This window comes from Marmota flaviventris, chromosome 10, assembly GCF_047511675.1.
Source record: "Marmota flaviventris isolate mMarFla1 chromosome 10, mMarFla1.hap1, whole genome shotgun sequence".
NCBI lineage: Eukaryota > Metazoa > Chordata > Mammalia > Rodentia > Sciuridae > Marmota > Marmota flaviventris.
The window spans coordinates 55271122-55284028 of record NC_092507.1 but is presented as its reverse complement, the minus strand read 5'-3'; the positions used below and the strand labels follow the sequence as shown (position 1 = coordinate 55284028).

General features: G+C 39.8%; 1 protein-coding gene across 1 annotated transcript in view; it reads right to left on the bottom strand.

The window, feature by feature from the left end:
• Positions 1 to 4071, bottom strand: part of Il12rb2 (interleukin 12 receptor subunit beta 2) — a 74811-nt gene extending 70740 nt beyond the window's left edge. The window contains exons 1-2 of the mRNA XM_027949552.2: positions 3996 to 4071; positions 2022 to 2309 (exon numbers count right to left, since the gene is read on the bottom strand). Coding sequence (XP_027805353.2) covers positions 2022 to 2309; positions 3996 to 4071 — 364 coding nt within the window. The remainder of the gene's footprint in view (positions 1 to 2021; positions 2310 to 3995) is intronic.
• Between the last annotated feature and the right edge of the window lie 8836 nt (positions 4072 to 12907).

The window sequence follows — 12907 nt, the reverse complement described above, 5'->3', positions numbered from 1 at the left end:
CCTTTTTAATATTTTATTAGAGACAAGGTCTCACTGAGTTGCTTAAGGCCTTGCTAAGTTGCTGAGGCTGGCTTTGAACTGTCGATCCTCCTGCCTCAGCCTCCCAAGTTGTTGGGATTATAGGCGTGCACTACCACACCTGTTCCAAGAGTGTTTTTTGAGAAAAAATATAATTTTGTCTATGGTCAATGCACAGCTACCCAGCATGATGCATGCATGAAAAAGAAGAGTGCAACTGGATGGAACTGTGACCCTAGTGCAAGTCACTTAAGTGCCATTATGTGCCTGGCATTGGAGTAAGCACTTTGCATATAAGGGTCATACAATCACTGCAACCATCCTACAAAGTAGGCATTATTATCTTTATAACACAGATAGAGGAACTGAGACTCATGGAATTTAAGTTGTGTAGGGGTTCATGGTTCATAGTAGGGCTGGGATTCAAAGCCCACAGATGGACCTTCTATTGCAGGACTGTCAATGGTGAGAACACATGGTCAATACATACATGTTTTGAACAGGTGGTCCTGAACTGGAAGAGAAGTACTGAACTTAGTTTATGCCTCCTCTCCACCAATGATCTGACTGGCTATTTGCTTGGTCATCTGCTCAATGCTTCTGATGGCTCTCCAGGAAATTGCCTGGCAGCAATCATAACCTCATAGGTCACAGAGAAGAGGTTTCCACCTTTACGGGAAACCTCACTGAGCTCTGTATCACTGCCTTTATGACATGGGCCATGTCCCTAAAGCTGGGTCATCCAGCCTGCTACAGCAATTCCTAGTCTCATGCCTCTCACCTGCCACTCCAGAGCTTCCCTGAAATCCCTGAGGCACAAGTGCCATGGAATCATTCAAAGTCCATGCATACTCACTAGCTTTCCCCATTGGACCTGAGTAGCTGCAAACTGCAGCTAAGTGTTTGCTGGCTCACCCTGTGCCTGTAGCTCATGCAGCAGATGCCAGCTGTCACATCTCAGTTCTTTCCTCTCAGCAGCTTCCTGGAGGAAAGCAATGAGAGCCAGAAGTGCAGGGGAGTTGATGTCCTATGAGGTAAACTTAGACCAATTGGAGTCAGTTAATTTCTTCTTTCTTTCCTTTGTCACTGTATTTCCCTATGCACTTTTTCGTGATGTCCCTAAGTGACAACAACCACATGTATTTTCTGTTGAAGCTATGGCCAGCTCAGGAATATCACTACCTTGTGCCCTTATGCACCACTGCACAATGATATTTTGATTAATGATGGGCCACATATATGATAGTGATCCATGAGATTGTATTGCCCAATGATGTTGTTTGTACCCATCTTACTCTAGATGTTGGCTTAATGCTGAAATCAACAAATGACCAATTTCTCAGAATTATCCCCATTGTTAAGTGACACATAAATAGTATTTGCTTTTACTCATTTTCTGGCTCTGTTCCTCATTCTTGCCTACCTGAGACTGTACAACTCCCCTTCCCCTTTGAAGTGTTAGCATGTCGGATTTGCTTCAGGCAATTTTCTAGAGATCCCAGTAAAAGGTTGTAAGTATAATCATGGTTTTCTTTTAACCTCTGATAAGTACAATGACCAGTGTCAGGGGTGAGCATGGATGGAAGGACCACGTTTTAGGTACTAAATGACGAGGGAAGAGGCGCTACGCCATGTGTCATCCACCTGAGTTGCTAAGGTGAAGCAGATACATCTTTCCTGTATTTTGGAAGTTGCAGCTTTGAGCAAATGTTCATAAGTCAAGAAGGCACAAAGACCCAACTGCAGAAATCCAGTGTCCTACCATTAGAGTCCAGGGACAATAGGTAAATAAATGGTCTTAATGGTCAGACACAGAGGAGAGAAAGAGAGGTAGGTAGGAAGGGAAAGTAAGAAAGAAAGAGGAGGAAAAGAGAGAGAAGGAGAATCTTATCAAATAAGACCCCTGAATCTACCGATTTCTAGACTTCTTACATCAAGATGTTTATATTGGCATCAAGATAAAATATTTCATGTGATAGGAGAAGAAAGAAAGGAATGCTCACCACCAACAAGGATCTCTGCCCCACATACTGGAGTCTCATAACTTCTCCCACAGGCAAGTCTGCAGCGAAACAAGGTTGAACCAAGGGAAAGATCTGTGACTTGAATACTGACAGAGCGACCGGGGTAGTGACCAATCTTTTTGTCTATCTTGTAGAGGACCAATGTGTTCAATCTGGAAGAGGGTAAACAATCTTGTTTGGGTTTCAAGGAACATGAAATATTGACAGTTGATCCATGTGAAATTATATCGGAGGGCTTCACAGTAACATCTCCTTTCGTGCACACATCTGCAATAAAATACAAAAGCAATACTTGATTGACAATAACAGGCCCATTTCAAAGTGGAGGGTTGCTGCAATCCCAAAAGCAGGATAAAATTAAACCTAACAGATTACAGGAATATAAATAACCTATATCACTCTAGCAGTATTGGTGATGCACAAGAGAGCAGGAAGCAACCATATTAAAGTCTAACTGTATTTAAATTAAAACATTCATCCTTCTCAAAACAGTAATACTGTAATCAAAACTACAAATAGGAGGATGGTGAGAAAGTAGAATTGGAAGAACATTCAGGAACACAGTTCCAGGAAAACCCAGCATCTTGTGTATGTAAAAATTTCAGACTATTAAAGAAGGCTTCCCAGAATAAATTGCATTTGTTTTCATCACTATTTGTGATTTATAATGCTTACTTCAATACTCATACTGAGAGAGAGAAAAAAGACAGGTTTAAAAGACTATTGCAAACTTTAGGATCATATTTAGGAATAATTCTTCTCTTGCTATATTCGTGGTATTAAATATGTGTGAATCTGCAACATTATTTTATAACAAAGAGAAAACATTCAAAAGCTCTGGTGTGTTGGGAGTTGGCATCAAAGATGGAAAGTGAGTGTTACCATGCCATATTTTGATATTTCTTCAAGATGTAAGACCCTGGAGTGGATGAACTTTTACCTGAAACAGCTAATATAAACTTCATGAATGTATTCCTCTTCTTAACAGAGTTTTCTATACTGTTTACTACATTCCAGATGCCACATTAAATGCTTATTAAAACAGAACCAAAATCATTCAGAATAACTTAAAGCATTACTTCATTTTTCAGCATTTTGCTTTCCTCAAGAGGCTTTTCATTGACAAGGTTCAATTTAAAAATCTCAGAAACAAAGATTCACCCTGAATTTTCAGGGATGATATAAAGCCTCCACTGAAAATTGTCTTTTTTTTTTTTTTAAAGTAATTGTAAGAATGCTTGGATCAACTACCTTAAATAGGAACTGGTAAAGAACTTTTTTTTAAAAAAAATGGTTTTAATTGTAGATGGACACAATAACTTTATTTTGTTTATTTAATTTTTTATGTGGTGCTGGGAATCGAATCCAGTGCCTCATGCATGCTAGGCAAGTGCTCTACCCCTGACCCACAACCCTAGCAAGAACTTATTTAAATCAAGTAAAGAAAATACTGAAAATTCTTTTTATTTTTATTTGCAAAGCTAAAATAGAGTCTCTCTTTTTCTTAAATCTTATTTGTATGTTTGGTCTTGGTTTCTTTGATCTTCTTTGATTCTAATATGCCAGAAAGCTGAAAATAAACTCTTATTAAAAAAGCAGAGAAAATGTCAGCCATTTTTTTAGCATAACTAATTTATCCATAAATACCCTCTGTTAAAATATACTGTAAAGTAAATCATAAATTTACGAAGACCAGTTGGGTTTTCTAGCAGGGTTACCTAACTACTTTTTAAAAAGAAAATGATATGATTGGACTCTTACATTCATCATTGGAACAAATCAAATAAAATATATACTGCTTATAAACACAGAATCAGACTTATCCGTTTAAATGACAAAATATTGACTATAAAAGACCGTTACCAGTACATTTACAATAAACACACAGGTCATCTGTAACTGAGAATTTAAAACACAAATCTTTCTAAATATAAACTTCTAGACATATCTTACCAATGTGTGCTTTAATCAATAGCCACATGGTCAAAAAAACAAGTTCCAAAGAGCATCCTCTAAGAGTATGTGCCATCAACAGTCGACTCTGCAATTCAATCCTGTGCTTTTCCTTGTAAAAGAAGACAAATTCATTCATGTCAAATACATTCAGAAAATACCAGAACCAAAATCATTCAGAATAACTTAAAGCATCACTTCATTTTTCAGCATTTTGTTAAGATTTTGCTTGCCGGGGCTGATGCTGTAGCTTGGTGACAAAGCACTGGCCTAGCATGTGGGAGGCACTGGGTTCAATCCTTAGCACCACAGAAAAATAAACATATAAGATAAAGGCATGCTGTCCATCTACAACTACAAAAAAAAAAAAAAAAAATTAAAAAGGATTTTGCATGCTATTTTAAAAAATGAAGTCTACCTTCAAAATTAGTAAACTGAAAATCTCAACCACTTACCAACCCCATCTTAGGGAAGCTTCTTGGGGTCAGCAGGGGTTGGAGAAGGAGCCTGCCATCTTAGTTGGCTCCACCTTCTATAACAGGAGACCGAAGACTGGCTCCTTTTACACAACAGAGATTTATTGTTCTTGGTTCTGGAGGCTAAAAAGTCCAAGATAGAGGTGCCAGAAGATCCACTGTCTGCTAAGGACACACTTTTCAGTTTAGAGATAGTGCTTTGCAGTTGTGTCCTCACAAGATAGAAGGGGAAAGACTGCTTGCTTGGATCTCTTATAAGAGACCCCAAACATGGGTGTTTAGCCCTGTGACCTAATCACCCCAAAGCCCCACCTCCTAATAACATCACTTTGGGTGTTAGTGTTTTATATGAATACGTGGGGTGCATAAACACTCAGACCATAGTGCTGAACTTTGGAATCCCTTAGAACTGGGTTTAAATACTTTGAGAGCATGTGCAAGTTATGTAACCTGAGTCTCAAACAAAACTTGTTTCTTTTCCAAACAGGGTTGCATCGTCATCATCGTTAAATGGAATACTTTGACTAGAGAGAATTTCTAATCTAGTCATGTGATTCAAAACAACAGTAGAATAAAAAAGGCTCATGAACCAGGCATAGTGGCACACACCTGTCATCCCAGCAACTCAGGAGGCAGAGGCAGGAGGATTGCAAGTTTGAGGCCAGCCTCAGCAACTTGGCAAGACCCTATCTCAAAACAAAAAGTAAAAAGGGCCGGGGATGTAGTTCAGTGATAAAGCATCCCTGGGTTCAATTTCTAGTACCCGCCACCACCATCACCAAAAAAAAAAAAAAAAAAAAAATGTTCATAACCATCCAGGAACTTAGTAAAAGATTGATTTCTTTGGCAATAAGAAAGGAATTTAAAAAAAAAAAAAAAGAAAAAGAAAGGAATTTCAGCAGTCTAAAGGGGGTTGTTTGGGTTTCTATAGAAGCTCAATTTTACTTGTTCACTTGTTTATTGTGACTTATTTGGCTGATTTTATTTTATCCTTACTTGCTGGGGATTGATCCTAGGACCTTGAACACGATAGGCAAATGCTATGCCACTGATCTACATTCCCAGTCCTTTCTTCCTTTAATTTTATTTGGAGACAGGGTTTGCTAAGTTTTCTAGGTTGGCCTCAAACTTGAGATTCCCCTGCTTCTAAGTCCTGAGTCACTGGGATCACGAGTATGCACCACCATGCCTGGAGAGTGTTTTTACTTTGAATGGTTCAGAAAATGTAAGCTGTTGATTTCTGATCTGTTCTCAATTCAAACTTAAGAAGTGACTCTACTCGTCTTAACAAATTCTCTAAATTCTTTTAAAAGTGGGCCTCAAATTTATAATGTAGGCTGGAAATTTCTGTGACATCAGTCCACTGGGAAGTTGCCAACACAAATGCTCACCTCTTATCCCCAGGCCTAGAAAATGTGACAGAATATTTGGGAGAGCCTCAGAAAACAAATCACTGACTCATCCAGATTGATGGCCATCTTTCAGGTACCGGGTACCCAGTATTGATGGCCATCTTTCAGGTACCGGGTACCATGTTAAGCACTAGAGGCACAACATTCCTGCCCTGGTGGGATTCTAGAAAAGTGCCTCTTGAACTCCTCCACCTATCACCTAGTTATCGAGCAGGTAAGACCCTAGCAATGTTGGCATTTCCTCAGCAGTCTCTCTGCCTGCTCTTCTTCCTCCTGATTTTTAGTTGTGGAGAATCTCAGCACACTCAGGATTATACATATATACTATTTTCCCCCTCTCTCTTTCTACTTTCTCCCTAGGGGCGCTCCTCTGGATAGCATCTATGAGCTGAAGATTGTCAGATGTAGATCTAGATCTGCAATCAGACAGCTCCCTGAGCTTTGGTTTCATGTTTGTTTCCTTGTCTTCACCTACTGGATATAAAATAGTCTTCTCAATACTAAGTTCAAGTCAAAGTTTTGCCTCCCTTCTTCAAACCAGTTCTTCCCTCAGCTTGTTCTATTTCAGCAAATGTCATCCATGTCTCTAAGTTGCTAAAAACTCAGAAGTCATCTTTGGTTCTACTTTTTTTGTCATCCTCTTCAATTAAACCATCACTGGTTCTATCCACTGAACCTCAAAAATATGTCACAGTTCAATCCACTTCTCTGCATGTTTACTGTCCCCATCCTACTCCAATCTACTTTGACATCTCTCCCCTAGAATACAGGAGCCCTCTAACACATCTCTCCAGTCCATCCTTACCCTTAGGTAGCCAACTACCTTTTAGAAAGGTAAATTTGATCATGTTACCCATTACAACCAACACCATTTAAACACCTCCAATGTGTCCCTATTGCTAATTAGAATAAAATCCAAAGTCTTCACCACAAAGGGTTTCTCAGCCACAGCATGGCCTTCCTGCTCATCATCTTTTTCTTTCTTCTCTCTCTCTCTCTCTCTTTTTTTTTTTTTTTTTTTGTGGCGCTGGGGATTGAACCCAGGGCCTTGTGCATGTGAAACAAGCACTCTACCAACTGAGCTATATCCCCGGGACTCCACTCCCCACCTTGCTACTATAACCCACTCTGCTTTTTGCCTGGCTCACTCTGCTCCCTTCACACTAGCCTTTAGACCCTTCCTTAACTAATGCAAGCTCTTTGCCTCCTGGGGGACCGTGCCCTTCCATGCACCCTGCCAGAATCCTCTTCTTCTGCCAAATTGACTTACATCCTTCAGATTTCAGATAGCATCAGAGCCCCTCCCTGACCACCTATCCCTCCCCTGCCCAGACCCTCCCTGACCAAAGTGGTCTTCCCCATCTATTTGCTACTTATCAACTTTTTAAAATTGATTTCATGGAACAATCTACAGCTACTTTGTTTCTTTAATTACTTGCTTGTCATCTACTGTATTAGAATATCAGCCATGAGGAGAGCAGGAATTTTGAATGTCTTGCTCAGGTTATATACCAGCACTTAACGTGGGAAAATACTAGTACCAATAAATATTTACTGAAAGGAAGAAGGGAGAAAAAGGAAAATGAGCTACAAAAAAAATCTCTGTAAACATCCTTGTGGCAGAATAACAGCTCACCAAAAGGTCCATGCCCTACTCCCCAGAACCTGTGGTATTTATTTTACCTGTCAAAGGAACTTTGGACATGTGATTAAAATTCAGGACCTTGAGACGGCCCATTATCTTGGATTACCCAAGTGGATCCACTCTAATCGCACAAGTCCTTAGAAGTATAACAGGAAGGAAGAACTGGGCAGACAGTTATGACGTGAGAACCTCCCCCGCTGGAGGAAGGAAATAGGAACTGAGAGATCCCACAGCCTCCAAAAGCTTTGGATGGATCTCAGTTTACAGACACCATAAAATGTGTTTCTGGTTTAAAATGTTTGAGAATCTCAGATCAAAATCAAAATCTGCTGGTTTCCCCTTTCTGGACTAAAAAGTTCATTGTCATGATGTACAGGGGCCTCTGTGAGCTAATTCCTGACTTCCACATTCACTACCACTCTTTGCCAATACTCTAGTGTCTGGTGACACAGAGATTATAGTGCCTGGTCACGTCTCTGTGACTTTTGGTCATGCTGTTCACCTCACCTTTTCAGCATTCTTAAATGATGAGTTCTAATCATCCAAACTCAATTCAGACACCTTTGTTCACTCATTCATTCAACACACAGGTATGGAGCCACGGCTAAGAGTCAGGGGCTCGGGATACAGAACAAGATAGGTGGAAATTGGTACTCATGTAAACAATATTTTGGAGTACAGAGACAAAGAGATCAGTAACACATAAGTTCAGATGGGAAGAGGAGAGAGAACTGGGAAGAAAGAATCTGGTCATAAAAAGTGTTTCTAAGAAGTGAAGCTTGAATTAACAGTGGTGCTGGCCGAGTGAGTTTCAGAAGAGGAGAGAGAGAGAGAGAGAGAGAGAGAGAGAGAGAGAGAGAGAGAGAGAGAGAGAGAAAGACGTGAGAGTGTGGAGCCTGGAGGCAGAGGTGAGAATTAGAAATAAGGACCAGCTGGCTGGAGAAAGGAACAGTGGGGATGTTTGACATGAAGTAGAAGGAGCCAGTTCTGCCAGGGCTTGTTTGACGTGAAAGGGAGACTATTCTCTCAAACCTACAGGAAACCACTGGTGTTTAATCAGTGGTTTTACTTCTTTATTTAGTTGAGAGTGCTACAGGATATGGATTATATAGGACACATGCACACGTGACTCTGGATTACAAGTGTGGGGACCAGAGTAGAAGCAGGCAGACCAATTAGAACAACTGCAAAGATGGTAATGGATAGTAATGTTTACCTCAGACATAGCAATGGACATGGGAGGTGGTGTTATGTTAAGTCACAGGGGTTATGGTTTGGATGTGAGGTGTCCCCCAAAAGCTCACACATGTAAGACAACACAAGAAGGTGCAGAGGAGAAATGATTGGGTTGTGAGAGTCTTAACCCAATCAGTGAATTAGTCCCCTGATAGGGATTAACTGATAACTGAAGTGGTGGGGTGTGGCTGGAGGAGTGGGAAGAGGGGGATGTGGCTTTGGGGAATATATTTTGTATCTGGAGAGTCAAGTCTCTCTCTCTCTCTCTCTCTCTCTCTCTCTCTCTGCTTTCTGATCACCATGTGAGCTGCTTCCCTTTGCCACACTCTTCCCCCATGATGTTCTGCCAGTCACAGCAGTAAAAAAGCTGACTAAAACACACCGTCAGACCTCAGGAAGCCATACTTACGTCTTCAGGTGAGACTGAAACCTCCCGCCTCCCGGCATCCTCCTGTCTTAGCACCTGCTTTATTAAGCAGAACTAATTGATTTAGGTGTCTGTCCCTCCATTATCTTGCAAGCTCCTGGGGCGTGGGGGGGGGGTGTGTGCAGATGCCACAGTGTGTGGCACATAGTGCTGACCTGGATGAAACTTACGTGGGTTTTCTGTGTTCATCTAGTTTATTTCTAGTTTAGTTTAATGGAATTAAACTAATTAAACCACATTAAATTTTATTATACTACATTATGATTGGCATTATTAATAAATTTTTGGTTTGGTGAAGAGGTTAAAAATATACCAGCCTGGATGGAATACTAGCTATTTAGGCTGAAGACATTTGAAACACCTCAAGTTCAAGATGATCACTTTGACCTTCATACTATTTTTTTAAAGCAGATGAAATTACCATATGAAAGACATTTTCCTCATGCTAGGAAGATAGGCAACATCCTTATCTTTAAGGATGAGAAGTTGAGACTGAGAGAATACGGTACAGACCTTGCTAGAATAACTTATCTTTTAAGCATTCCCACATAATTCAGTCACATTTTCAAAGTTTGCTATTCTTTGTCCAATTCAGTGTATAAGTAACTGACTAACTGCTTCTTTGGGTCTTTATTTATTTATAAGGCCTCCCCTGCCACATGAAACTTGCTAAATTAATTTGTATGCTTTTCTCCTGTTAACCTCTTATATGTCAGTTTAATTCTTGATCCCAACTGAGACTCTAAGAGGAAGGAGGGTAATTTTCTGTCCCTCCATAGCCAACCTAGCTGCTACATCGGCATAGAGGAAGTTATGTATTGAATTAGAAGATGGCTGAATGAACAGATACATAGAAATTAAACATTTCTGCTTCCTAATTATAAAGGATAATATAAATAGCACTATATGCATTTCAATTTGTGAAGTTATAGCATTCCCTAAATAGTAAAATATTTAAATGGTCAAAATAAGGATTTAAAATGGATGTATTCATACTTGAAATATATATTTATAAATTCAAATTTCCTATATATTAAATAGCTTAAGACATACCATTTATAATATATGTAAGGTATTTTACATGTAGTATTTAATATAAACATACATAAGAAACAGATAAAATGGTAATTTGAGTTTACATAGTACATTGATACAAACACACATTTGCTAATTTTCTGTGAATCCCACGTGAAAACAACTCCATTTATGAGAAGCTCAGAAGCCCCAAAGACCTTCAAGTAAATGAGGTATCTTCCAATAAAATGAAACCTGCTATCAACAGTAAACATCTTTCATACAGCCTGCCTATAGGTCGATATTAATACTACAATTCTAACTTGAATCAGAGAATCAAAGAGTGTGCCATGTCATTGACTCATCACTCAAGTTGTGACAGTTTCCAGACAGTGAAAACAATGTCACAGAGGGTGGGGGTGGGTGGGAACCACACCAAGTGGCAGGAGGGCGGCGGCAACCCCCTAACCCACACCCCCTAAACCCCCCCACACCGTGCTCCCGCAGAAGCACAGAACGTGCAGCTGCTTCAAAATTGTCTGCACACGGCTAGGAAAACAAAACAACACAATTCTTGTTTTTTTTCCACGGGTGAAAATTTCACGTGGGCAGGAATGCTTTGTGCTTCTAGGTTAGCTTGCTTCTGTAGCACCATGTTAAGTTCAAGGGAAAATGGCAGCAAGCCTCATCCCATTGAGTGCTACCAGCTGCGAAGGCACCCTTTCCTTAATCCTGCAACAGACATAATGACACCGCCTGGACTACCATGCCAGTGTCATGGGCCCCTGTGAATACTTGCCACAGAGTATAGTCTCTACTGAGGCCACTTCCCATTTTCTCCTGAGTCCTGCTTAGCATTTCTTTCCTAAATCATTTATGACTTTCAGTGATTTGTTAGAGTAGGGGGAAAATGTATGTTAGGCAATAAAGAAGGGACCTCAGAGGTTAGATGGCACCCACTAGCCCCTGCTGCCTCTTTCCCTCCCCATAACTGATATTTCTGTCTGGGCTACCACAGAACTACCAAATGATTGTTCTGATCATGCAGCAAGTCTGGTTCTCTCACAGATGCAAGCTGCTAAGCTGCTAATGACCAGTAGACTTAAGGAGGCAGGGAACAAAATTCGTCCCTTCTTGTTTGCAAAGTTATGTACAGATATGGTTTACTGGTGGTAGATCATTATAAAGCTGCACTTTGGAGGTCATCTATTCCACCTTCCCTATTTTACAGATGGATAATGGACACCTAGAGAAAAGAGGGTACTTGTCTAAGATCGAGTTGATAGCCGAATCCACATCAGAATTTAGATCCCCTAATTTCTAATCCAGTATTGCTTCTAGCATGGGAGGCTGCTTCTTAGTGGCAATAATGGCTGCAAAAGACAAATAATGCTAATCTTAAAGCGACCACTAATACTAATGTGATATTCTGTTGATCTATTACATTCTGGGACTCTGAAAATTACAAACAATCTTTGTGTCACCCCTCAGGTAAATCATTTACTATGCCTAAGGCATATAATCTTCAGAAAGTTTTATCATTTGATACCCACCTCCTTCAAAAAAGGATCAAGCAACAAAATCCTGTACACATATATAATATGTAAACATCTAATTATCTATTGCAATATAGGGACAGAACAAATCAAACCTGCCCAGTAGCTAATTCACAGCTTGGTCACTGAGCCACGCTTTTCTCTATGGCTTTTCTTGATCTAGGTTATTAAAAAAAAACAGTCTTCTGACTGAAGCATTATCTCCTTTTTATTTTTCTGAGCCCACCATGTGATGGAAAATCTAACAAGCCATAACATGGGCAAAAGCTTGTCTGTCAGGCTTCATCATCAATTCTGCCCTTTCATGGTATGTGAAATGGTTTAAAAGGGAAGGAAAGCAATACCACATCAACTACCTCTCCCTCCCCCTCTACCCAGTGGTACAAACATGGTTGACTGGAGCTGCGTTTTTTTTTTTTTGTTTTGTTTTTTTTGTAGATAGATGGACATAATACAATGCCTTTATTTTTTATGTGGTGCTGAGAATCGAACCCGGGTCGCGCCGGTGCTAGGCAAGCGCTCTACCGCTGATCCACAATCCCAGCCCCCGCCTCCCCAGCTGAGTTTTATACACATGTTTTCCTTTCTTTGTAGCTGCTGGGGCTCCCTTAAGTTTTCTCTTATCTCACTGGTAAGTGTTTGTAGTTCTGAGGTTTCTTTTTAATTTTACCCAAGGACAGAAAATTTCTTTCTTGCTCAAATTCAGGAGACTTTTAAACTTTTTTTTTTTTTTAATTTTAGCATATTTTCTCCTTTACCTCTTCATATCTCTTTATCATTTTTCTTACAAGTAGTTCCCTTACCCTTTTCTGCCTTCTTTTCTGACTTGCTGTAATGTTCTTTCTGTCAATTCTATTTTTCTTTATTTCCATTTTGGATAAATCACACTTGACATAACTGATAGGCTCCTGAAATCTTGCGTATAAACAAATCAATATTTGAAATAAATTAGGGAATCTTATCCTGCCCCAACTCATCACTGAATCCTTGGTACTTACTGTGAGCCACCTTAGAAAATGAACAAGCATCCCTCCAACAGATTAATAAGAGGAAAAGAAAGAAAAAAGAAGCAAGACAGGGAGTCTTAAACAAGGCACTTTCAAATCAACTGATAGTATTTGATGTGTTCTTTTATTTTCTCTGATT